At 41.1% G+C, this 26849-nt stretch overlaps 1 protein-coding gene across 3 annotated transcripts in view; it reads left to right on the top strand.

Moving 5' to 3' along the window:
* THRAP3 (thyroid hormone receptor associated protein 3) overlaps window positions 1-23124 on the top strand; it is a 70007-nt gene extending 46883 nt beyond the window's left edge. For all 3 annotated transcript variants that reach the window (XM_074934425.1, XM_074934426.1, XM_074934427.1), the window contains 10 exons: window positions 687-848; window positions 4576-5481; window positions 7238-7978; window positions 11233-11405; window positions 11981-12092; window positions 13597-13681; window positions 16006-16190; window positions 19112-19304; window positions 19970-20116; window positions 21618-23124. In XM_074934425.1, coding sequence (XP_074790526.1) covers window positions 712-848; window positions 4576-5481; window positions 7238-7978; window positions 11233-11405; window positions 11981-12092; window positions 13597-13681; window positions 16006-16190; window positions 19112-19304; window positions 19970-20116; window positions 21618-21839 — 2901 coding nt within the window. In that variant the 5' untranslated portion in view covers window positions 687-711 and the 3' untranslated portion in view covers window positions 21840-23124. The remainder of the gene's footprint in view (window positions 1-686; window positions 849-4575; window positions 5482-7237; window positions 7979-11232; window positions 11406-11980; window positions 12093-13596; window positions 13682-16005; window positions 16191-19111; window positions 19305-19969; window positions 20117-21617) is intronic.
* The last annotated feature ends 3725 nt before the right edge of the window (window positions 23125-26849 follow it).

Below are 26849 nucleotides of genomic sequence, written 5' to 3'. Positions count from 1 at the left end.
ATTCACGTTTTTTAATAAAGTGTCTATATAATCTAGTGGTTCTCTCAAGTCCTTTAATGCTTTGGGATAGTCTTCTTTATTGTCAGTACTTGAAACGCTGGATGAATACTGAGAAGGACTGCAGCCGGACTCATCAGTGGGCGTTGTGCTCTTGTAACTGATGGTAGAACTGCATGAACCACACTTGGAGCAGTGAGGCTTGTCAGATGTCCAGAACTTCATTTCATGGTTGAATAGATCTACGTCTAAAGGAGTGAAATTAGGATATCTTGGAGGATGATTATTTTACTGATGGCATCTTACTCTGCTTTTCCGTTCGAAAATGTAAAGCAGAAGAAAGCTTTATGGAAAACCTGAGCTAATTCACTTTTTTTTTTTAAACAGACACCATAATTATTGGTAATGACGGGGTGAAATTAACTCACTTATCTGGAGCAAAAGGATGCTTGAAAAAGCACAGAGGCCTCCTTCTGCTTCCTGTTTCTGTGCTACATTGCTTCTTTTTAAAAAAATTTTGCACTCCAGAGTTTTTCTTTTTGCAAAGAGGAATTAAAAGGTTTCATGATTCAGCAGCAACTGTATGAGACTCTGGAACTATCAAAACTGCCAGAGAGAGAAGCTAACCAAGCAGTTAGAACTATTCACTGACTTGTTTTTTATTTTCCTTCCCCCTATATATCAACCAGGTGTAACTGAAAGGAGCTTTCAAAGATGTCGAAAACCAACAAATCAAAATCTGGATCCCGCTCGTCTCGTTCAAGATCTGGATCGAGATCACGCTCCCGATCCTTCTCCAAATCCCGTTCACGCTCCCGTTCTGTCTCGCGATCAAGAAAACGCAGGCTCAGGTAATGCATGCGGCTTGATTGCGCCCTTTGATTTCAAAGAGTTTTTCTTCTCCCTCTGTTCTGCTCAGATGGTGGCTGCACTAACAAGCCCTCCTGTGAAAACCCTTTTGTTAGATTCTAGAGTAGCTTAAGTGTTCTGTGTCTTGGGTTACTGATTTTGTTTGCTCTCTGTTCTGTCTTGCAATATGCTATTGATAGTGTGTCCTACAACAGGCGTGTCTTGCATTCTTCTGCACTCTTTAGTAATCGCTGATCATTTTAATGTAACATTCCCGTCTGTTTCTGATATATGTAGATGATGTTCCTCAGAACACTGTGCTGTTAGTGAAGGAATGTTGACCCAGATTAAATGGAGGAAAGAATAAATTTTATTTTGTTATGCAGTAGATAACATCTGTACTTACGGCTTCATTTTAAACCTCTTAACAGACCTAAGTTGTTCTTGATCAATTTTTTTGTAAATTATTCACTTTAATGATTTAAGGGCCTGAAATCAGAGAGTGTTGACATTTTTGGCATCATTTCTTGTCAGAACTGACAAATGGGAAAGACAGCTGAGAGATTCCACAGCGAAACGTGCTCCTTCTTTTCATTTGTTAACTTCTCTGTTCTCTTCTTCTCTCTATCCCCTCGCCCCCCACTTTATTGATAACCGCTTTAAAAAAGGTCTTTAGGAAAAGTCATGCATTTCTTAGAGTTGAGTTCAGGAGGGTCTCTTCCAGAATGTCAGTCTAAGCCTCTGATGGGAAAGAGGGCGGGGAGGAGGTGCTCTAGCATGAGGGGAGTCAATAACTGAATTCTGCAATGGTAACTGTGGGCAGATCCTGTAAATTAGTTAATCTAACTGCTGAGATCTATGGTGAGAAATCCTCAGTGTGCATGATAGTTGCTGCATCTCTGAATTACTTCTGACTGGACCAATTTAAGACTAAATAAAAAGAAAGCATGGATTTCTATCACCCAGTATCCTACGTGACTAGTTAAGGCTTTTATATCTTGCAAGGCCACCACCATTTGGTAATGATCTTCACTTAAAAAAACAAAACAAAAAACCCTCTATTCCAGTTGGGATATATGTTATGATGTTCATCTGCTTTTTCTTGAATCTTAAATGCATCGTTAAGATTCTGAACATTGCTAGGCTTGTAAACATATGCAACTGTTAATTATTAAAAGGGATTTTTTAAGATACAGAAACATAATAAAAATACAGTCAGAAAGAGGAGAAGGCCAGGACAAAACCAAAGCAGAGATGGAGACTCAAGTGGAACTGAGTTCTTTTGCAGGGAAGCTGAAGTATTAGAAAGGGTGCAGTATAGCTTTGGAGGATCTGGCCAACATTGAAGAAACTATGATAAATGGAAATCCAGATGCATTAAATCGAACAGGGCAAATCTCTCTTGTCTTGTGTTGCTGCTGAAACAACTTGGGTGGTGGTAATAAATTGTTACGAGAATTGGAATGGAGAGGGTTAATATAGACAAGTCATCTTCTTGCAAGGCTTTCACATACTCACTGAGGTAGGTGTAGTGCAATATCTTAGGGAGAAGAGACTAGAAAATTAATCTGTGTTTCGGAAACAAAAATTGGGGACATCATTTTGCTTTCCATGTCCCTTGGTTTTTTGACTTGTATTCTGTGCTCTTTCTGCATGTTTGCTTCCGGTTAGTCTTGTGTACTTAACTTTTGTTTGTAGGGTCAAGTATGTTGCTGTTTCTTTTCATTTTTGACTGTTGTAAAAAGAGTGGAATGGCCAGAACTTGAGAACAATGTATATTAAATTAACTGGCTAGCCATGCAGTCCAAAATAATTATCACTTCTGGCACATGTATATTGTATTTTGCATACTGCATCCTTTTTAAATAATTTCTTGTGAACAGTCTCTGCAGATTTTGGAGTGAGATTTTCATGTTCCATGCCTCAATAAAATGACACAATGGATTTTGGAAGCAGCATACAACAGGTCCCTCACTAGTAATTGGTAACAAATGCAGTAGGCGCCTGGGGACGGGAGCATGTGAATTCTGCTTAGTGCTTTCGGAGAACTGCTCTTAATCCGTTCATTTTCACTGCCTGCCTGTGCATGTCTCTTTCCTTCTTTCTTGTGTTGATACTGTTTTCGAATGAGAAAGTATCTAAGGTAAGTTGCACTGTTTTCTTGTTTTGAATAAAGGAGGACAAATTCTATCAGGAGATGATGAAGAAATTTATATTGACACAGATTTACACCAGATGTTACTACAGCTGTAACATAAGCCATTGCCTGTTAAACATTAGTGTATTTGATAATTGGACAAAAGAGAACCTCATTTTAACCCAATTAAAAAGTGAGAATTGACTTTAAGCTTTAGAAACTTCAGTGGCAAAATGTTATGCAGTTACTAATATTTTGGGGAGAGAGCTGTAGAAGCTGATGCCCGTCAGGATAAGATACCTAAATACTGTTACTGCCAGAGTTAGTCAACTCTTTAGATAACTGGAACTTTATTAATACAGTAAGAAAAGTGTTTTAATGTTTGCAGTAAATATCCATCATCAAAAGCAGTGAGTGAGATTTGCTGCAGGGATTTTTAACCCTGTGTAGTGTTGGAGTTTTCTTCATACTTTACGAGAACATAGTGCTAATACCCTTCCCTGTCAGTACAACTTTGCAGTTGTCCAATATTCATAAAGTACATTAACCTGATTAACCCTGAGCCATGATACTACTTTTAAAACTGCAACTACTGCAGGTTTTTAGATACTTGATAAAACTAAGGGGAATCCAATTATATTGGAAAACCACCTTTTATTTCTCCACCTCTGATCAGCACTTACATATCCCCTGAAATGTGTTCTTTAAATCTGTAACCCCAGATATGAACACTCCCATTTAGTCCTAAATTCCGTTCTCTTCCTTCTTCCATTCATAACCTGCATGCTTATATCTACCCCTTGAAAAGTAAGCTGACGTGTGTTGATAAACAGTGCCATCATGTGGCATCAGGCTAGGGATACGTTAAATGCCTTCGGCAATCTTTTCTTGATGCTCTGTCTTTATTTTACTTGATGGAGATCAAGATTAAGAACAACAGCAATTCATGTATGGTTTGAGATTAGAAATATAGAGAAGTCAGTCCTTGGTTTTTCTCTTCAGTGCTACCATTTTCACTTTCAAGTGTTGAAGTTCATTTAATTTCTCTGGCAAGGAAAGGGTTTTCCTTTTGAAATCCTGTTTAAATTAAAAGCATATGAGATATTTAGGGGCTGCAAAGAAGGGAGAGTTCAGTCTGTTACAAGAGACAGCGCTGGCCTTATGGGGTAGAAATTCATTCCCGCCCTGTTGGTGACCAAGGATTAGAGATAGCCTTGGCACTCTTTGAACTGTGAAGACTGGACATTTGAGAGACATGCCACTTGGATTTCTGAAGGTGGGTACCAGCCACGTTAGTCCGAGGATAGTCAGAACAAATGTATCCCTATCATGGTCTCAGCCGTGATTCTAAGGAGGTTGATTTCCTGTCCAGCTGTAGTTCAGATGTCCTGAAATTACTGCCAGGGATTGTGTGTGGATGGGGCAACAGTGTTCACTGGGAGAAAAGGTGTAGTGTTCGCATGAGCAAAGGAAAAATCACTTAAGGGACTGTGACCCCTACATAAAACCAGTAAAATAACATTTAAAACTCTTTTTCAAACAGAAGGCTGCATTGAGAGAGAGAGGTTTCCAAATATTGTTTTCTTTTTTAGTTCTAGGTCCCGTTCAAGATCATATTCTCCGTCTCACAACAGAGAAAGGAACCACCCAAGAGTGTATCAGAGTCGGGATTTCAGAGGTCATAACAGAGGGTATAGGAGACCATATTATTTCCGTGGACGGAACCGAGGATTTTATCCATGGGGCCAATATAACCGAGGAGGCTATGGAAATTACAGGTCAAATTGGCAAAATTATCGCCAAGCCTACAGCCCTCGTAGGGGGCGTTCCCGCTCTCGATCACCGAAGAGAAGGTCTCCATCACCAAGATCAAGAAGCCATTCTAGAAACTCTGATAAGTCATCTTCTGATAGGTCAAGGAGGTCTTCATCTTCCCGGTCTTCCTCAAACCACAGCCGAGTTGAGTCTTCCAAGCGTAGATCCATAAAGGAAAAAAAATCCTCTTCCAAGGACACCCGGGCATCACAGGCTGCAGGAGATAATCAAGGTGATGATTCGAAGGATCCGCTGTTTTCGGGAGGAGCTGCTCAAGATGTCAAGGTGTCTGAGGGGTCAAAGCCATGGCAAGACATGAGCACTTACAGCACAAGTTCAGTGTCAAGAGCATCTGCCGTGCCTGAGCTTAGCCCAAGAGAGCGCAGTCCTGCGCTAAAAAGCCCTCTCCAGTCTGTTGTGGTGAGGCGCCGTTCTCCTCGGCCAAGTCCATTGCAGAAGCCCAGTCCTCCACTGTCAAACCCCTCACAGCTGGGGTCTGTTTTACAAAGCAGTGCCTCATTTCAGACAGGCTCACATCAGGGTCCGTTTGACCATGGTTCATCAGGATTGAGTCCAACAAGGAAGAGTCCTGTGTGTAAAAGTCCCACGACAATCGGTTCAATTTATGGTGCCTCGCAGAAGGAGGAAGCAGCAACTCCTGGTGGGGCAGCCTTCTCAAAGAGGCAAGTTGTGCATTTTTCCTTTGTGTTCAATTCACGTGCCAGGTACTCTGGGGTGGGGGAATTGAGGAGGTGTGTGTAACTCTCATTGAGTCGTAGGCCTGATTCTGCATTATAGGAAGTAGTTCTCTAGTTTTGTTTTCTTAACATCATAACTTTGTTAGTGTTGTAAAGATGACATAGATACCTCAGAATTCCCTTTTAAACTTGAAGGTTATTTTTATAAATTTTTAAAGTGCTCAAGGAGCTTTCCAGAAATTTGATTTTTTTTATTAGTCTAAAAATTGTCACATTCCTGAATCACTACATATAACATATATATTTGTGGTTGTATATTCCCTAGCTCACATATGGTTAATTACTTATTTTGGGGCATTTCTCAGTTTTAAATGGATGTTGGAGCATCAAAAATTCGGTTGGTGCTGCTGATGCCAGACTTGCTGATTTTGGGGGAAGAGGTGCTGATGCAACTAAAACCTTCACTTGCAGAAGGCTTGTTTGCTTGCTTTTGGGCGCTGTCAAATTTAACAGACAAAATATTGATTCCCTCTTGAAATCTATCCCAGAGTGAGTAGGCTTGTGGCTCTTGGACTCCAGCAAATGTTATAGGTTTGCAAAGGGAAAAATTTTGTTTAAAAAACTTAAACACACAACTAACTGTGTATCCTAATAGAAACAAACCAATACAAACACGGTGAGAGCGATGGTGCACATGCATTGGGATACATTTTATGTATGATTGGAATCAGGAAAAAAAAGATCTCCAGTATAGGAGTATCTTTCTGATATGGTCCAGTCAGCAGCCCAAAACCCCTGACAAGTGTCCCTCTAATTAATTTCATTTTAAAGGACCTCCTCACTCTAAAGGTACTATTGTGTTCTCAAATGCTCGTTAATCATTTTCATTTCTCTCTGTTAATTTAAGATTATTTGGAGCAAGTTCTATTAATTATCAAAGAGCTCTGATGATGATAGCAGAATTAGGTCTTGCTCCACTCTTGACTTTTAAAATAGTGTGAGGTGCTTTAGACTTAACCCACCACTATCCCATTGAAATATGTGCTGATAATCTTTCACCAGCATGTGTTAAACTTTAAATTGGTTTGGGGGATTGTCATTCCCAGTTCTAGAATAAAGTGCCTGTCTGTCCTCCCAAGAGAAGAAATCTTTTTCCCATTAACCTTTTTATTTTTGCTTTTATTTGTGTTTACAGTATATGAAATGTTTAGCTTTCCTAGGAAACTTGCATCCAAAATGTGACGTAGCTTTTGAGGCATTTATTTCCAGTGTGTTGTTTAAAGCAGAACAGTCCAAGTTGAAAGTTTTGATGTGTTAATTCTTCTGAACCAGGTTTGTAAGTGACTAAACAGATTGGGTAAGACCTTAATATTTTCCTTAGAAAATATAGGTAAGTTGGTTCTCTTTTTATTTGCTCAAGAAGAGCTTTTTGCTGTTCCACTTTGCTCTTGAACCTCACATCATCCATTTTGCATACCCATCTTCCAGCACGTTTGCTGAATATATTAAGACCATATTCATGTCTTCTAAAGTAAACATTTGGGTAGCTTTACATTTTACCTTATTTATCAGGGACCAGAGAGAGACTTCTGTATGTTTTTATGTCTTGGAATTTTTAAGACTTGTTTGCTTGCTTTGCATTTTAGGAATTAAAGACTCTTGTCTATACTTTAATAAGAGAATTGCTTAAATGTGTGTGTGTGTGTGTGTGTGTGTGTGTGTTTGTTTGTTTTTTAAATAGGTATTTGGAAGAACAGAAGACTGAGAATGGGAAAGACAAGGAACAGAAACTAACAAATGTTGAAAAGGAAAAAATGAAAGAGAAGGGAGGCTTCTCTGAATTGGGTTTAGGAGATGGAAAGATGAAATCAGACCTGTACACCTCCAAAACTGACCCTGAAAAGCCTTATCGCAGTAGCCAGTCTCCTAAACGCTATAAGTTTCGAGATGACTTTGAGAAGCTGAAGATGGCAGAGTTCCACAAGGAAGGTCATTATGGCAAAGACGAGATGGATGAACAGGATAAGAAAGACAAGGCAAAGGGCCGAAAGGATTCGGAGTTTGATGATGAGCCCAAATTCATGTCTAAAGTGGTAGCAACCTCCAGCAAAATTCAGGATGAGGATAGGCCAGGTAAATGGGAAGGCATAGTGTTTTTACCATCTGCAAAGGAGAAGCAAAGGAAAGCTGAGGAAATGGAGGAGGATCCCTATTCTGAAAGATCTAAAAAGGAAGACAAGCTAGCATCCAAGAGAGCAGAAGCTGGTCACAGGGGGTTTGTTCCTGAAAAGAATTTTAGAGTAACTGCTTACAAAGCAAGTCAGGAAAAAAGTACATCACCACCTCTGAGAAAGGCCTCCGAGAGTCGGGAGAAGCCAGGAACCAGAGGAGATGGTTTAGCCACTGGCAAATCCTCCTTTTCCATTACCCGGGAGGCCCAGGTCAATGTCCGAATGGATTCCTTTGATGAAGATCTTGCACGGTAAGGATTTGCCTTTAAGTTAAATCTAGGTAGTGGCTTCACTAGCCTATTTCCCCTTCTCCCCCATCCCCCAACCCCTTGTGGATCTCTCTAAAACATAGGCAGGTTAAATAAAGAATATTGTACAATCAGCTACCAACACGTCATTTGTCACAGAGAGCACATGAATCTCTAAATGTTAACACACCAATATGACTCTCCTGTGTGGAAGGTGAATCATGTTATCCCCATTTTGCAGATGGAGAAAGTGAAGCTTAAAGTTTGAGTGACTTTCCCTGAGCTACCCAGGAAGTCAGTGCAAAGACACTAGTTTAGAACTTGGGAGATTCTGGATCCCAGTCCTTCATTCAAGCCACACCATTCCGTGTTCAAAAGTAATCAAATTCTGCTCTCCACTGTCCAGAGCTACTCAGAATGTTGCAATGTCAGCGTTACAGCTTTAAAAATGTATGTTTGCAAGGCACTTTGTTCTCTTCTCAATGTATGGTAACATTGCTAATGAAATCCTCCTAGAAGCCCCAAAAGCCACTTAAAATTTTCTGTAAGGCTCTGGTGCTTCAGGAGACCACTAGGGGATGCTCAATAAAGTTAGTTCTGCTAAAGGGAAGAGCTACTAGTCAATAAATAGAAAAGGAGTATTTGTGGCACCTTAGAGACTAACAAATTTATTTGTGCATAAGCTTTCGTGAGCTACAGCTCACTTCATCGGATGCAATGGTTATGCTCAAATGCAATGGTTATGCTCAAATAAATTTGTTAGTCTCTAAGGTGCCACAAGTACTCCTTTTCTTTTTGCGGATACAGACTAACACGGCTGCTACTCTGAAACTAATCAGTAAATGTCAGTTTGCTCTGTGGAACACTGGAGGGAGTGCTAAAACTCAGCAGGAATGAAGAGAAAGGAACTAAGATGGCTGCTAATGGCATGTGAGTCACATGTGAGGACATGCAACATGGGTTTTAGGGATTAATATCTGAACAGCACTTTGAACATGCAAACAATAAGTGATCAGAATTACCATTACAGCGTGTTAATGCAGTTTGGATGTGCTTTAAAAAACAGTCTTTTCTGAGCCACAGGATTTGCTTTTACTGAAGCAATTCTATACATGGGATGTGTGCTGTGGAGATGGTGGATTATATTCTGCTGCAGCAAAGCGGATGAAAAACCCTCACTTTAAAAAAAATCAGACTTTATATTAAATACACTTTTCTTTTTAAAAATCAGTTTAAAATTAAATTTGAAATTGTGATAACCTATGTTAAGGCCTAGATTTACCATAATCTGTTAAAATAATGTAAATAAATACTGCATCAGTGAGCCTCTTGAGTTTTAATGAGTTCATAGAATATCAAGGTTGGAAGGGACCTCAGGAGGTCATCTAATCCAACCCCCTGCTCAACACAAGACAAATCCCCAACTCAATCAGGGTGTTGCTTTTTTATACAGAATTGGGGGGAAACAATGTTGTGTACTGCATTAAGGATCTATATTTTCATTATTTTTAGTCTGGAGAGAATGCTTTCAGCGAGTGCTTTCAGTTTCTGTTGGGCCAGAAAGCATTTACTTTAATTACTTTTGGTTTCAATGTAGCTAGCAGGTGTAGCGAGGTGATTTGTCTTCTGTTGGACTAGTTCATTCAAAGATGAAAAATCCATTAAGAGTCAAAAAAGTAGGAAAGCTTGTTTTCCTCTTCTTGTCTATGAATAATAACTGAGTGGGTGAGAATAAGATCTACTAGTTCTAAGAACGTGAAGAACATGGGGCTAGAGTTTCAAAGATATGTAGGTGCCTACTGGGTTTACAAAAGCATTTAAGCACCCACGGTACCTAACTCCCATTAACTTCAGTGGGAGTCAGGTGCTTAACTCCGGTGCTTTTGTAATCCCACTAGACACTTATCTGTATCTTTAGATACCTTTTGAAAATCTGGCCCATTGTGACCATAAGCAGTCCATTCATTCACTACAGTTCAGACTTCCTTTGCTTAGTCAGTCAGTTTTTTCTTATGTATCTGGCACATTTAAGGGAGCTTTATTTAATCAAAAAATTCTAAAATGCTGTTTTTCTGCATTTTTAATTGAATTTCAGTTTTCATCTGAATGCAGCTTGACACAAATCACACTTAAAAAAATTAGCACCTAGTGTGTAAGAAATGCATCAGTCACCATTTTATAATGTAATAATGTAAGAATCTGAACAAAAGTAAGTAATGCTATATAATTGCTTAAATAAATGTGTATAGATACAGTGTATCCTCCTGGTTAGCAAATGGTACCAAATTTAGTGTCAAGGCTACATTTAATGGTAGATCAACATGTTTTAAATGTCCATTCTCATTGGTGAGTTATTTTCCTAAAGAAAGGTTATACTAAAGTACAAGTGTAAAACAAGATTAAAATCAAAGTTTAAAGTTCCTGCTCGGTGCTTTAAATCACTTCCGTTTAAATCAGTCTTCTCTGTGCTGCAGCAGGGTGATGGTGACTGCTATTCTTCCCCAGGGATGTAGGGCTGGGGGGGATCCATGATGTGCTGGGAAGGGTTTGACTTACTTACAAGAACTGGGATGCTGGTTGAGCAATACTGGACAGTTAGCTCTCCTGTTTCTGAGCAACCTTTTGTTAATGCTACTCTCTCATCCTCTGTGTGGGTCTGATGGCCCATTGTGGTGAGGCACATTTATTATTAACAAATTCAGCTTTCCTTAGATTTATTCTAGGGCAATATTAAGGTCTTACCCAACCTTTTCAGGGCTTTGAAGATCCTTCTTCCATCTTCTGTGGTTGCCTCCACTGGTTTTGGGATATTTAACACCCCTGGGCATCAGATAAATGATGGCTGAGATGAGCTTCTGGGCCTGGTCCTATCCAGTTCTCTCTACTGCTTCTGAGATTAAAATCTAGCCCCAGATGTTGGGGGTGGGAGGAGGAAGGTAAAATATACCTCTTCCTATATAAGGCTGAATCAGACAGCCCATCATTTGCATATTGTAACAAGATCTGGCTATAAATAGGGAAGTTTGTGATGAACCTTGCAGAAAAGAGGAACCTGTAATTCAGAAGCCATATAAGGGGGCAAACACAGAACCATTGAAAATTGTATTACAGAGGACTTTCTAGTAGTATATGAAATGCAGTGGCTGGAATAAGTCCAGTTTATTGCTTTGAAGGTTGTCAACTTGCAGTTTGAAAGCTGCTTCTGTTTAGCGTGGTTTTATGATGGTTATATTTTTAAAATATGTGTTCTTTTCTAGTCCAAGTGGTTTATTGGCGCAGGAGCGGAAGCTATGTCGTGACTTAGTACACAGCAACAAAAAAGAGCAGGAGTTCCGCTCCATTTTCCACCATATACAGTCAGCTCAGTCTCAGCGAAGTCCTTCTGAATTGTTTGCTCAGCACATAGTGACTATAGTCCATCATGTAAAAGGTGAGTCAAGTGTCCACACATTCTTGGTTGAAAGTTCACCCCTTGCTTCTCCACCCCACTATATCCGTTCCTTGGAACGGTGTTCCATTCATGCTAGTTAATTACCCAGGAGAATTGCTGACCAACAGGACAAGTGATAGAGTAAAATAGCAACCATGTGGGATGTTTTCCCCCAAGGTCTTGCATTTAGCTGTAGGAGGAGAGGGGAGAGGCCGTCTTGCCTACCCTCAAAACTGCAAAAAGTAACACTCTTGCAGCAGACTGGCGTGGGATCTGCAGATATTTGGGGTAGTCTAATGGATTTGCATAAATTTAGTTTTTGTTTTAAAAATATGTTCATTGTTAAACACAACTGAGGCAGAATTCACCGCTGACACAGGCATGTGCCATTTCTCTGATTTCAAGTAGGTGGCCTCCACTTTTGCTAGACCCATTGACTCTCATCCGTTTGTCACCTGGCTACACATTTTTACTTTCTGAAGCCATTGCAGACATGGTGGTAGAGCTCACATGCCTTTTCCTAAAATCTGACTTGTATTAATTATGTGATGTTTCTTCACTGAAAACCCCGACAGAGCATCACTTTGGGTCTTCAGGAATGACACTGAATGAACGCTTTACAAAATACCTAAAGAGAGGAATGGAGCAAGATCAAGCTAAAAACAAGAAGAGCCCTGAAATCCACAGGTGGGGGGTATTGTTTTAATGTTTTTTCTAAAGCTCCAGGAGTATTTTTAAAATATTAATAGTTAACTATGGGGCATAAATCAAAAATACAAGAGAGGAGCCAACAGTAGACAAAACTTATCAGTCATGTAGTTAAGAACATAGTAATTGCCATACTGGGTCTTGGGCCAGGTCAGTGAATTGTCTAGTTCAGTGGTTCTCAAACTATGGGTCAGGACCCCAAAGTGGGTCATGATCCCGTTTTAATGGCGTCGCCAGGGCTGTCATTAAACTTGCTGGGTCCTGGAGCTGAAGCCAAAGTCCAAGCCCCACCGCCCAGGGCTGAAGCCCTCAAGTTTCGTTACCCCCCAGAGTGGGGGCTCAGGCATCGGTCCGGTCTTGTCGTAATTTTTGTTGTCAAAAGGGGGCTGCGGTGCAATGAAGTTTGAGAAACCCTGGTCTAGTTTGATTTCCATTCTCTGATAGTCCCAGCTGATTGAGAGGAAGGTTTAAAAAACCCTACAAGGACAACTATGGAATAATCTGACTCAGAAAAGGTTGTCCTTAGTCCTTGTTGGATGGCTGAAAGCGCTGAAGCATGAAGGCTTATATCCCTTATCAAATTGTTTTGATGATGTCTAATGTAATTGCATGTTCATGTCACAGAAATGCCTAATTGCCTTTGAATCATGCTAGCTCCTGGCTCCTAGTTTGAGGAAGTGAATTCCACAGATTGATTAGTCCTTTAAAAAAAAAAAAATCATCACACACAAATTTTTACTCCTTTCACCTTACATTTTGTCTCTTTCCATTTTATTGAATGGCCCCTTGTTCTTGTTTGGTCTTGTCACGCACACAATTTTAAACCCACAAAAGTAAGTGACAACAGTGCCTCTGTGACATGGCTATTCCCAAATTATATGAATTTATCTTTTTAAAATAGCCCCTACTTGTGTTTCTGCCTAAGGATTGTTGTCTGCACTTTGTGATCATCCATGCTATTATCTAGACACAGAGAAGTATCACTCTAGATTTTCAGCCCAAACCCAGTTTAAATTTGCCGATCTCTTTTTTGTAAATAAATATAACCTCTTTACCGTATTTGCAATCTGCTAGATAACTCTTTCTTTGGAGCTATTGGGCTTTGCCATTGAAGTAGGCAATGAAATATTGTACAAGAGACCTGTGATTTGTGGGGGCCAGCACAGTAACGCATGCTCATCAGCTGCCCAGTCAGTCATGGGTAAGAAAACCATATTACGAGGACTTTTAACACACTAATGGTCAGTTCATTAACATAATGCACCTGTTATGGTCTGAGTATCAGGATTGTGTGTTACTCTGTATGCACAGCATCTCACTTTCAGGGTATAATGGCCTGCTCAACTTTACTTTTAAAAAGCAGTATAGTATGTATATTTATAATGGAGAAACTACCTGTTTTAAAACAGAATTAGGCTTAGGAGATCTTGGAGTACTGTTTATGGGAAGGCTGTAATAGCTTCATTCTCTGCTTTATTTTTAGGAGGATAGATATTTCTCCCAGTACTTTCAGAAAACATGGATTCACTCAAGAGGAAATGAAGAGCTCCAGAGAGCCTGGCAACAAGGTGAACTGTTGATCTGATCAATAATTGAACAAAATGAGTGCATTGGGCATGAACTTAACAGTGATGTTTTTGTTTAAATTACTCTCTACTTAAGTTTGTGTTTTTCTTTTAAGGATGGGCATAATTCTAAAAATGAACTACAAAGGGTTAATTTTTATTAAAAATGTATCATCAACCTTTGTGAAGTGGTTAGAATATGGTAAATGACCCCAAAGTCAATTGAGGTGAGCTTGAGAAAAAAAGAGAGGATATTTGGAACAAGTGCCCATGATGAGAGAAGAGACTTTTTGTGATATTTTTCTGCTTGTAAGTATTATTAAATCAATTGTATACATGCGATATTTCCAACCATGTTTTCAAAAGACATGCATGTCAAAAAGGAAAGTAAAAATAAATCCATATCTAAACCAAATACACTATTACTAAGCAGATAATAAATCTTGTCCTAACACTTTACTGTATCATTTCTGTTGATTGCTGTTGCTTTAACACTCAGCACCTGTTTTGATAGAACAGGCCCCTGGGAATCCAGTATATTAGCTATTATGAGTAGAACAATGTTAAGCCATTGTACAGTCTATAAGCAATCATAAAAATGGTTTAACCTAAAATGTTATATTTTGGGGTTTTTAACCTTTGTTTGTTCAACTTCATACATATTTACAGTGAAGAGATTTAAACAGTCCTGCTGAAACCTTACTTGTTTCATATATTTGTTTTTGATTTTTTCCAAACACACTTGTGGCTTGACATGGACGATGGTGAGATGAATTTGATGGGCCTGATCTCTGAGCGCCAGCTTGGCAGTGTGTATAAAAAACATGGTTTTCAAACAGCTCTCCAGCCCTTCATGAAACAGATGTGCCCTCACAAATGCAAATAGGTGTCTGCTGCGCTACATAAGGTTGCTGCTGATGATTTTGTCACTTACCTATCAGCCATCGTGTTGGGAGCATTTTTGCTCTGAGTAACAGTTAAAGCCCTTTGCCTGGGGAAAGCAGAAGAGCAAACAATACAAACAAAGCACCAGCTCCCACTCCTGCTGCTAATTGAAATTAATCTTTATTTAAACAAAAAAGTGTTTAGAAATTCATGTAAGTAAAAATTTAATAGCTAGAGAATTACTAATCTCTCTTTATTTAATTCAAGATAAATCTAATCATTTGGTGCATGTTGCAAATCCAGTCGTGCAGTTCCCAAGCATAGCACTGTGTGCAAATACTCTAGAACCTGCTCAGTTAACACAATAACTATTTTCCTTTTTCAAAGGAGAATTTCTTAATTGGAAAATGATATTAAGACAAGTGTTACACACCCAGAAAATTTCCTCTGGTTAACTAAATTTAAAAGATTGTGCCTAGTGCTGAAGATTTTTCTGCATACAATTGACTGTACTATTCTCGACTGTACCTTTTCTGGTTATTGGCTATTTTCTCTTCTCTTCATAATGTACCTTACATTAATAGACCTGCTAGACAGACACATGGAGGGGCAAATCTTGTGTAGAATGTCCCCTGGTTCTGTGAAATAAAGTGCAACTGGTATGTCATTCATTTTGAAGATCATTACTAGTAAGGATGTTTGGTTTTGATTTGACAGCGATTAAAACAAGATTCCGAGAATATTCATAGTTCCCAGAATAAATTCAACAGCTGCTTTTCTCTGGCCTCTGTGTAACTCCACCACTTGACTCAGTAACCGTGATGTTAGCATCACATCTTCCAAGTGGCAAATAGCTATTGCCCCTCTCTCTTTCAGTGCTGCCTTCAGATCTAGCACTTTAAAATTTCTTCTGACATTTAGGGAGATGGGTCTGGTCCCTCTGAGGAGTGAGAGGAATTGTGTTATTCAGTGGCAATCCCCTGGGGGACACAAGAAACATAAAGAGCTAGGGTTGCGTATGTGCCCCAGTTGAGTTATACAAAATCAGTTGGACTTGACTTCCCATTAGAGGACCGTTAACCACTAACGTTCTCAATTTTCACTGGCTGTGATACATAACCCAAGTTAGTCTTTGGTCTCCTGATATGCTCTCTCCCCTTCTCTCCTCCCCCCTTTCCTCCCCACCCCCGTATTATCAAGCTATGTTTATAATATTTTAAAGGGGAAAAGTGTATATATAATACAATATGTAGGAAAACTGAAGACTTCAAATGAAGATTTTATATTCTTGTAGTGAATCATTCTGCATTTTTGAATGGTTGGTTTATAAACTCATGCCCTCCAGAAGTCTCTGCAGACAGTAGCAAAGTAATGGTGCTGAAGTCTTTTGATAAGCTGCTAAACCTTTCTGTTAAACTTTCACCCATTCCCTGCTTTTGCAGACTGAAGGGAAATATAAAGACGACCCAGTTGACCTGCGCCTTGATATCGAACGTCGTAAAAAACATAAAGAAAGAGATCTTAAACGAGAGAAGTCGAGAGAATCCGTGGACTCAAGAGATTCAAGCCATTCAAGGGAAAGATCAACTGAGAAACCAGAGAGAAGTCACAAAGGGTCAAAAAAGAAGTATGTAGAAGGCTAATCTTCACTTCTTTATTGCATGATCCCTGCCACTTGTAATTGGAAACAAGACCTTGCATTATGGAATTGGTAGTATGTAGGGCTGTTGATTAATTGCAGTTAAGTCACACGATTAACAAAAAAAATTAATCGCAGTTAAAAAAATCAATTATGATTAATAGCACTGTTAAACAATAGAATACCAATTGAAATTTATTAAATATTTGTTTCAGAGTAGCAGCCGTGTTAGTCTGTATCCGTAAAAAGAAAAGGAGTACCTGTGGCACCTTAGAGACTAACAAATTTATTTGAGCATAAGCTTTCGTGAGCTACAGCTCACTTCATGGGATGCATTCAGTGGAAAATACAGTTAAAGATGTTAGGAGGCTTATTCCTTCACCCCCTCACTTCCCTGGTCCTTCTCACATGAACAGAGAGCAACAATACCCGAAGTCCAAAGGTGCAAACAATTCGATGTTTATTGGGGTGAACTTCCAGCAAGCATGATTCCAGTTTCCTTCCTTAGTGTCCCCCTTCCCAGCTCTGACACCATAGAGCCTTACCTGTGTCCCTGTTCCCATTTTCCCCCTTCTTAGCAAAATATGATTCCAATTTCCCCACCCCCATTCCCTGTTCCCATTTCCCCCCCTTACTTCCTGATTGACTGCAGACTATATTTTCCACTGCATGCATCCGATGAAGTGAGCTGTAGCTCACAAAAGCTTATGCTCTAATAAATTTGTTAGTCTGTAAGGTGCTGCAAGTACTTCTGTTCTTTTTAAATATTTGTGGATGTTTTCTACATTTTCAAATGTATCTATTTCAGTTACAACACAGAATACAAAGTATACAGTGCTCACTTTATATTACAAAATATTTGCATTGTAAAAATGATAAACAAAATAAATAGTATTTTTCAGTTCATCTCATACAAGTACTGTAGTGCAATCTATCAATCATGAAAGTGCGATTTACAAATGTAGTTTTTTGTTCCATAACTGCACTCAAAAACATCTGTAAATATCTTGTGACGCCAGTTACAACAGTGACATGTGAATGTTCTCACTTTCAGGTGACATTGTAAAGGAGAAGCAATCTCCTGCAAATGTAAACAAACTTGTTTGTCTTAGTGATTGGCTGAACAAGAAGTAGGACTGATTAGACTTGTAGACTCTTAAGTTGTACATTGTTTTATTTTTGAATGCAGGATTTTTTGGTACATAATTCTACATTTGTAAATTCGACTTTCATGTTAAAGAGATTGCACTACAGTACTTATCTTTTTTTACAGTACAAATATTTTAATTCAAAAATAAATTAAAACTTTGTATTCTGTGTTGTTTGAAATTAATATATTTTAAAATGTAGTAAACATCCAAAAATATTCAAAATAATTGGTATTCTATTGTTTAACAGCGCGATTAATCATGATTAATTGCTTGACAACCCTAGTAGTATGCCTGCTGCTGTAACTAATAGAGCTGAGCTGTGCTTGCCTTCTGTGATTAGATGCAGAACTACAAAGGGGAAGTGCAGCTGTCGTACATGTTGAATAATTAGGGGAAACAAACTAAGTGGCTGCTTGTGCCAGGATGAGCAAATTACCTTTTTGTTTTGTTACTGCCTTCGCTTCACACAGAATGGAGAAATGCTGTCAGTGACTCCACTGATTTGCTCTTAGGTTCATTTTAATACTTTCCCATTGGTTCCATTTTCCTTTTAACTGATGCACACTTGGCACTGTGACTAATTTGTAACCCAGGAGAAACCTTGTGATGTGTTTTTGAGTTCACTGGACCAATGGGTGACTTAATTTTTAAATAAAATATCTTTACTGCTTATCTATAAGCTGCTGGCTTTTGAATGACACCATGTCTGTCAAAGTTGGCAAAGAAATAGCCTTTTAGTGCATATTCATAAATTCAGACAGAACTGGCAAGCTGGGCCCTGATCCATCAAAACTTGTGTTTACCATGAATTATGAGTTTTCCCATTAAAGTTTGTGACTGTTCACGTGCTTCAAGTTAAACACACGCTTAAGTGCTTTGCTGGATCGGGCTTAGAGCAACAGCTCGGCCTCATGGAATTGTTCTGTAACGTTCTTCTAGCCATGCAATTGCTGACCATTTTATTTCCTCCTATAAAGGTACAGTTTGCAAATCTGGTCATGTCATGGAGTGATGTTACCTTAAATTGAAATTTCTCCTATAACAGAATGCAGCTGGATTTCTTTTACAAACGTGTGTCATAACTGGAAACTCTTAACAAAAAGAGCCTCTTCAACTGAGTGGATTTTTTTCTCCTGTAATGATGCAGGTCGAGATACCTACTGGAGAAAGGAGGCCAGTAGGAGGAATAAATTAGTCCCGGCTGCATAGCTGTACAATAGGTTTAAAGACCTCTGTGATCAGAGAGCACAGCCTGGTGGACAGGGCCCTGGACTCTGGGGGTCAGAAGACCTGGGTTGTCCTGTTCCCAGCTCTGTTACTGACCTGCTTTGTGACCTTAAGGAAGTCACTTCCCATCTCCTCTTCCTCTGTCTCATCTGTTTTGTCTGTAAGCTCTAGGGCAGGTACTGTCTGTGTTTGTACAGCGTCTAGCACAATGTGGCTCTGTTCTCAACTGGGCTTCAGTTTGCTACCTTATTACAAACAGTGTAAGCTGAAAAGGGTCAGATGCCTCCTTACAATTTGTGTATGGTTTTAAGAACGAATCCTGGGAAAGGAGCTGTCCTGTGACCTCTCAGAGCTGCGCACTGTAGCTGATTCTGAGCCGTTAACTAACTGTGACTTTGGCTGTGCACGGACATAATAAGGGAGGGCGGAGGAGTGATAGCGTGACTTCACAGCAGAGACAGGACCATACCAAGTTAGTGACTACATTGGTGATTTTCTCTTCCCCTTTCCCCCTCTCAATCCCTGGTACAGGAAACACAGGAGAGTGCGTGAGCGATCCAGGTCCACTTCTTCATCTTCACAGTCTTCTCGTTCGTACAAAGGGGAGGACTACCCAGAGGAGAGCGAGGAGAGGGAGGAGAGTACCACAGGGTTTGACAAGTCCCGGCTTGGGACAAAAGAGTTTGCTGGCCCAAATGAGAGAGGAAGAGCTAGAGGGACCTTCGTAAGTTACCCCCTAAAAAAAACAACAGTATAAAACCTTTGCATAAGACTTTGTGCAAATTGCTGCTTTTACCAGGTAATGTGATCTCAAAGGTGACTGGAAGTACACTAGTCTGGTGGTGATTCTACACTCTATGGTGGCTCCCAATCACCAGCCCAGCATAAATTCTGGAGCTTGAAATTGGAAGTCTTGCTGATAATGCCTGAGACTGTATCCAATCCAGTAGGCTCTAGTGTGTCAGTATTTGCTCAGTGGCACTGACAGGAGTAAAGATGAGCTTGTGTCAGAGAACTTACGATGAAGCCATTTTAATGACTCTTCTGGCTGCAATTGCACTGGTTCCTTTAGAAATAGCTCATGTTTTAATTAAATAGCCCTGCTGTGTTTGCACATTGTATGTGTGAAATGCCTTCCCTTGCACTCCCTGCACGTGCATATAAACCAATAGATAGCTGTGTATTTCCAGGGGTAGCTATATGATCAGATACGGTCAAAAATATTAATAGGTAATGAGAGTATAGGTGTTTGACAGTCTTCTTGTGGCTAGGCTAAAGGTATTCTTGGGAACAGTTAGAGCTACAGAAAAGACAAGACCTAATGCCATTTCTCTAAGCCCTGTTCTCTCTACCCCTCTTCTTTTCGTCTTCTGTTCGCTGCTACTCCAGTTCAGAGCAAGAGGCAGAGGGTGGAGCAGAGGTACCTTTTCGGGAAACAATAACAACAACAACAGCAGCGGCAATGACTTCCAGAAGCGAAACAGGGATGAGGAGTGGGACCCAGAATACACACCCAAGAGCAAGAAGTATTATCTGGTATGTTTCTGAAGAACCAGGGTATGTATGAACATGCCTTGCTGTGCATTCTGTCTGCTTTTACAGGTTACATGTAGTCTTCAGGGGAGAGAGAACCAGCGACCATCAAGCCATCTAAAATACCAGTTCTGGGGTTCTCAAATCACTGTCCCCCACAAGAGGCATCTAGAAATCTTTACTCGCATCTAGGGCGCAGTCGGCTCTGACCGTTGTAGAACTGTTTGCCACTAACCAAAATCTGGAGGGCCCAGTAAAAGAACATGTTCTCCATGGGCAGTACGGAAACTTTAATGTGGATATATACCTATCTCATAGAACTGGAAGGGACCTTGAAAGGTCATCAAGTCCAGTCCCCTGCCTTCACAGCAGGACCAAGTACCGTCCCTTATTTTTGCCCCAGATCCCTAAATGGCCCCCTCAAGGATTGAACTCACAACTCTGGGTTCAGCAGACCCATGCTTAAACCACTGAGCTGTGCATCTCAACACTCTCTACAGTGCCTGCTTCTTCTGGGATTGGCTAATGCGATTCACTTTTATTGCTGGCTGTAGCATTCTTTCATTTTCTGTCGGCTAGTCTGGCAAAATCCTGCATGGATTTCTCTTAGGGCTTCACTTTTGAGTTAGTGTCAGCTTTAAATGGCTTATTTTCACCAACCCTGCCCCCTCCCTCTCCCCCCACCCATTCTGTTGGATATTTGAGATCCCTCTAATCTTTCTTCAGAGTTATTATAAAGGTCGTATGTGGCTTAGCCCTAAATCACTCTTGCTGTCCCTTCTTCTGCCCTGTCTTCTGATTGCTGTTGAAGACATAATCTTTATTATATATTGTGTTGGTCTCTACTTCACTCTCCTAGATACAATATTCTGGGTCATGTAATCAGTCCATAAACCTAATCAAAATTAGCTGTCCCAATAACATCTTTCTCTTATGCAAAATGTTCCCAAAAGTTTTTAAAAATATATTGTAAATATAACATTCATGGTCAAAAGAGCATCTGAAAATGTGTGCAAAGCTTTTTCAGAAGAGTTAGTTAGGTGGGACGAATATAACTGCATGTAAAATCCTCCATAAAATAACTTCCTAGCTGTAAGCACAGAATCAGCTGCAGGCCCACTGAGTCTGGAGTGTGTTGGTGCCACCAGTGTCCTTCCTGGTCCAGAAAACTGCTAAAAGCTTTGTGCCAGAAAAAGAAACACACATGCACAAAAACAGAGGGGAAAGTAAAGAATGCTTAGTGAGCAATGCCCTTCCAGCCTCAACCAGTGGGCTGCTATTCTCAAACACAAACATGTACTTGTCCTCCTTTTATGTATTGAATTCACTAGTCATCTGATTTGACACACATTGCCTAAACAATAAGGGGATCTGATTTGTGCTGCAGTATTGCACAGCTTAAGTCGGGGTTATTTTAGGGGATGATATTGTGCCTATTTACGTTTTTATTGATGAAAGTGATTTGTGAGTGTTGTCTGACCTGGCTGATTTCTTTCCTGTGCAGCACGATGACCGGGAGGGTGAAGGTGGTGAGAAGTGGGTGAACAGAGGCAGAGGCCGGGGTGCCTTCCCCCGAGGGAGAGGTCGTTTCATGTTCAGAAAATCGAGCACTAGCCCCAAGTGGGCCCACGACAAATTTAGTGGAGAGGAGGGAGAAATCGAGGATGATGAAAGTGGAACGGAGAATCGAGAGGAAAAGGACAACCTACAGTCAGCTGCTGACTAGCCAGGGAGTCTGCATGTCCCTGAACACCCTGGCAAGGAGGAAGAGGATCCAGCAAGGCAGTGTTGGAGTCTCTGCCAGGGTAATGCTGATGTGCTGAACAGAGCTCTGCCAAAGAGCTTTGAAATTATCTTAAGTTAACTGCATTTTTAAATTCAGCCTCCATACATGTGGACTGGGACTGATCACTTACATTCGGATCCACTCTTGGAGTATATCTTTCTTCCCAAAGACTTTACCTGCTGGACTGAATACGGTCCAATATCAAGTGTGATCCTAAATTTTGTCTCTTGTTTGTGACCTTATTAGATGGTCAGATATTTTTTGGCAACAGTCTTTGAAGACGATGTGGATTTCAGTTTGTGCCCAGCTTAACCCAGTATCTTGACATTTTTTGTTTCTCTTATAATTTGAGATGATAAAGGTGGGGATTAACTCGCCTGCTTATTTTTCTTCTCCCCTCTTGTGTATTTTGTTTTTTAAATTCATATTCTACTTATTTTAGGCCTTTGCGTATGTAGTAACACCAATTAAAGATGGCTAATTTTGGAAACTATTTTTGGTTCTCATAAGAAAACAATGAAGCACGTGAATAAACATCTAAATGTTAACTTGGAGTTGGGACCAAACTGCTATGATTATTTTTAAAAACTAATTTTTGTATGTATCAGTTGAGTTTAGAGCCTTTTTAAAACCACCTTATTTTTTTCTTTTATGCCGAAAGTTAAAGTTAGCATGGCAAAAATGCACCCTGCTCTTCACCCATTTTAGTGTGTGTGCCGGTAGACCTGGTTCTTGTGTGCTGGAATCCCAAGCTGCTTGTAGGCATTGTGTGTATCCTCTTTGCAGCTGGTTGTGAACTTGAATGTTCTTTCCAGGGTAACATAGTTTTCTAAAAAACTTCTGAATTCTACTAGGTTAAAATATATAAAAGGAGAAGAATTTTTTCAATATTTTTATTAATCTTTTTCTAAAACAAAAAAGCAAATTCCTCCTGTGCTGGCTAAGGAAAGTTGTGGTTTCATTTACCTTCAGCTTTACATTTACAATGCTCTGAAGAGGTTTAGCAAATAGCTCAGTGGTTGGTGAGCCTGTAGGGAGGAGAGGCATATTCATGCACAGGTAGAGTGTGTGCACATGTTGTAAAAAGGCATCAGCCTCTTCCCCCCTCCATCTCTGCCTTCCCCAGGATTGCTGTGCCTCCCCCTATCACCTGCTAACTATAGTTTGTTTGACTTGAACAGTTCCTGTTTAGTAAACCCCTAAAGTTTGTTTCAACTCCTCATGCAAATAAAAATACAATAAAATAAGCCATAGGTGTAACTCCAGTTTGTTTCTCATGCTGAATACGGGGCCTCCCCTTGCACCAGACCTTTGCCTTCCAAGTGGAGAGGGGAAGCCAAAAGTAGTAAATGCTGTGTCCAGCAACAGGGTAGACTCCTAGAGCAATTTGTGTGCTGTTGGAAATGGAGGCTTTAAAAACTGCTGACTGATCTGGAAGAGACAAACTGGAATCAGCCACAGTGACACAAAGGGGGGAGGGAATTCTGAACTGATGCATTTGTGGTTGTCTCCATTGTTCAACTGTTTGCACTGACTGCAGGTTTAAATAAAGTACAGAACAAGAAATTTCTAGGTCACATGGTTAGCTAGGTGTGGAGGGCTGTACTTAAAGAGAGACAAGAAGATTAACAGCGTTCCTTATTTCATTCTGTAGTATAGAAACAAGAGACCGGCTCTGAGGAATACAAGCCTTCTCCATGCACTCACTGTTGCCTGTATTATTTCAGATGTTACTTTGCCGCAGTACTATACTAACACATCTAGTAAGGGATTATTTACCCCATAGATTGTACAGTACAGATTAGATACAGTAATCGGGCACTAAGTGGTTATTTGTACCTTGAGTGCTATACTATACTTAATGGTGATCAGTTAAAACATGCCTCTGCCTAAATGATTATGGATTTGCCCACTGGGAATTGTTCACTGCACAGTCCTGGCCAGGACGCTGCTGACTTTCACACACAGCAAGCCTTGTCTTTCGCAAAGACTTTGTTTCTTAAGCAAATGAAATTCTCAAGAACTGGGGCAGGTTGTTCTTGCTTTAGGGCGGGAGCAGCACTGGCAGGTACTGTTGTAGCGAACCACATTCACAGCACACACCCTGCTTTTTCTTGAAATACGGTTCTTGACCATTCTGGATCACATAGCACTGGGAGGGCAACTCCACTCTAACACTTAAACTCAGAGCAATGACGTTAGAATATTAGTGTATGCATCCAGAGGGAGGGTCTCCTGCATCCGTCACCTGTCAGCTAGTTTCTGTCTGCAGCAGCATCTCACCAGTCCAGTTCTTGTCTCCTGGGTTTTATTGGAGTGATGAGGTTATTAGAGCTACAGGCTGAGGGGTGTAAAAGTTCAAAGGCTTTTTTCAGGCTGCAGAGCTTCTCTCTTTGACTTGCTAGGAGTAGTAAAAAGCTCAGCAGCTTTAAAAAGCACTGAGTATTGTGGTACTGTCTGATGAGAGAGACTTACGACTGGGGCAGGTGGAGGAGAAACCACCCACCAGCATGCTCCAAAAGTGAGCTTCCTTGGTAGAGAGAGACTGAAGCTATAATTGGGCCCCACAGTCACCAATTCAGTTTCCCATCAATAAAACGAACAGTGCAAATTTATAGCTCCATAAACTGGCAGAGAATGAATTGGTAATTCCATTTCACGGGTATCAAAGTTGAAATATTCTCACGGATGTCATAATTTAACCCCTGGGTACTTGAACCAGAGCGATGTGGTGATAGGTGTGCTCAACAGCAGCATTCATGGCTAACTTAGAACTGTAATGTCTCTGAAAGTTACAAATTTAAACATGAAAATGTGGTTACCCTCAAAACTATGGGGTGCAGTCATGTGAAAAGCTGTTAAACGTGCCCACAAAACCCAGATCGGAAACCTGTCACCTCGCAGAACCTGGGTATTGTAACACCTAAATAGGAAAGTAACAATTTTCATCCCAGATCAACTATTGGCCCAGTAAGAAAAGGAGGACTTGTGGCACCTTAGAGACTAACCAATTTATTTGAGTATAAGCTTTCGTGAGCTAGAGATGCATCCAATGAAGTGAGCTGTAGCTCACGAAAGCTTATGCTCAAGTAAATTGGTTAGTCTCTAAGGTGCCACAAGTCGTCCTTTTCTTTTTGCGAATACAGACTAACACGGCTGTTACTCTGAAACCTATTGGCCCAGTGTCCTCTTACTGCGGCTGGCCAGTACCAGCTGCTCCAGAGGAAGGTGCCAGAAACCTAATGTTACAACTATCTAATTACCTTTCTGTGCAAACAGAATAATACACGCACGTGCGCGCACACACACACTTGGTGCTTTAAAGGGCCAGTTTCACAAACCTGAAAACAATTGAGCCCAATCAGCTGGGAAAAATTGAATCAGAAAAATGGGTCAAAAGCAGGTTAACTGATTGCCCTCAAAATGCAGCTGTAAATGGGGAATCGCCAAGTGAAACTGCCTCCCGGATCTTCTGTCACAGCTGAGGACAGTTGCTGCCCCTTCTTGTCTGACATCACCCTGCAATCAATCAATATGCGTTGTGCACACCCCTTCTACAGCTGCTCTGCCAGGTAGATTCTGGCATGGCAGTAGTGATCGCAGCTCCGAGGGGTGCCAGGGCAGTGAAGTCAGGGGAGAACCGGAATGATTCACATTAAGGACAGTTCTGCTTTTAGGACAGGCCAGTGACCAAAGCTCTGGAGAGGAGCATAGGGACCATGACTGCACCGACCAAAAGTACTTACCCATGTGTATGCAGCCACAGGGGGAGAGGGCCCACCCTGAGCAATCCAGCGTTGCTGGAGAGCAGCGTGAAGGTACAAGCTCTGTAGTTTCAACCTGCAGCCAATGAGCCACGTCCCCTGAGACAACAGCACGGGTCAGTTGCAAAGGCCGGGTCAATCCTGAATCCTCAGTCCGAGGCACCTGCCTGTGGGGAGAGGGTTCGGTGTCTGAGCTGACATCTTGGAACTTCCCAAAGACAGTCTGGAAGGCAATTAGGTGATCTTGGCGGGAGGGGACCAACCCCTCCTCTACCACTTATCTAATAAGTCATGCAAACGGGGTAAGATGCAGGAGTTAGGCAGGGTGCAGAGATGGTGGAGAAGGGGCTCTCCTGTTCCTTGTCCCTTTGCCAGACTGAGGTTTAATCAACCCAGGGACGTTTGTCATCAGGTGCTATTTATTTTCCTGTATTTTCTTCCTGTTTGCTCTGCTACTCTTATCCAAAGTAAATATCTCCCTTGCCGATGGGCAGGTGCTTCCTGCTCCACCCTCTCCAGTTGTACCCACCCCAAACTCGCGGGACCACGCTGCGGGGAAATAAACGCAGAGTGGGGATGGGCTCATATAGTTAAAGTTTCTTTAATAAACAAACCAACACAAATAAATGAATCAATGTAAATAACCCTGAGAACAACGTGGCTCAGAGGTAACATGGTGCGTGAGTGGGCCTGGGCCCCGCACTCCGCGATTGTGAGGGGGCTCATGACCCCTAGGGGCTTTTCAAACTAAACCGCAGAGCCGAGGGCTACACATCCCAGAGTCCCAGCTCAGGGCTCTGCGAGCCCCTGACTGTCAGCCACGTGCCCCCTCGAGGGACAGAATCCAAGGGCTCAGCAGCCAAGGGGCTGGGCTCATCTGAAGATCTGGGCACTTCTTTCGGTGCCTAAATGGGCAGCAGAGATCTAGAGGCATGTGGAGGGGTCTCTCTCATCTGCCCCCGGACTCCATTTCCAATGGAGATGGCAGAGGGACAGGAAACGGGAGTCTTGGGCTGTGGATGCAGACATCCCTGGCGGCTCTCGCCAGTGACCTCCATCAGGGCCCCCCGCCGTAGGCAACTCGGCCGTCTTTTAAGCAGGATCGATCCTCTCTGGGCTCTTGGCAGGACTCCGCAAATTGGGGGGGGGGGGCAGCTCTCAATCTTGGGTGCTCGGGAACAAACCC

The sequence above is a fragment of the Natator depressus genome, chromosome 19 (assembly GCF_965152275.1).
Source record: "Natator depressus isolate rNatDep1 chromosome 19, rNatDep2.hap1, whole genome shotgun sequence".
NCBI classification, from domain to species: Eukaryota; Metazoa; Chordata; order Testudines; family Cheloniidae; genus Natator; species Natator depressus.
Note: the sequence above shows the minus strand (reverse complement) of the source record. Positions and strands in the feature narration are given on the sequence as shown.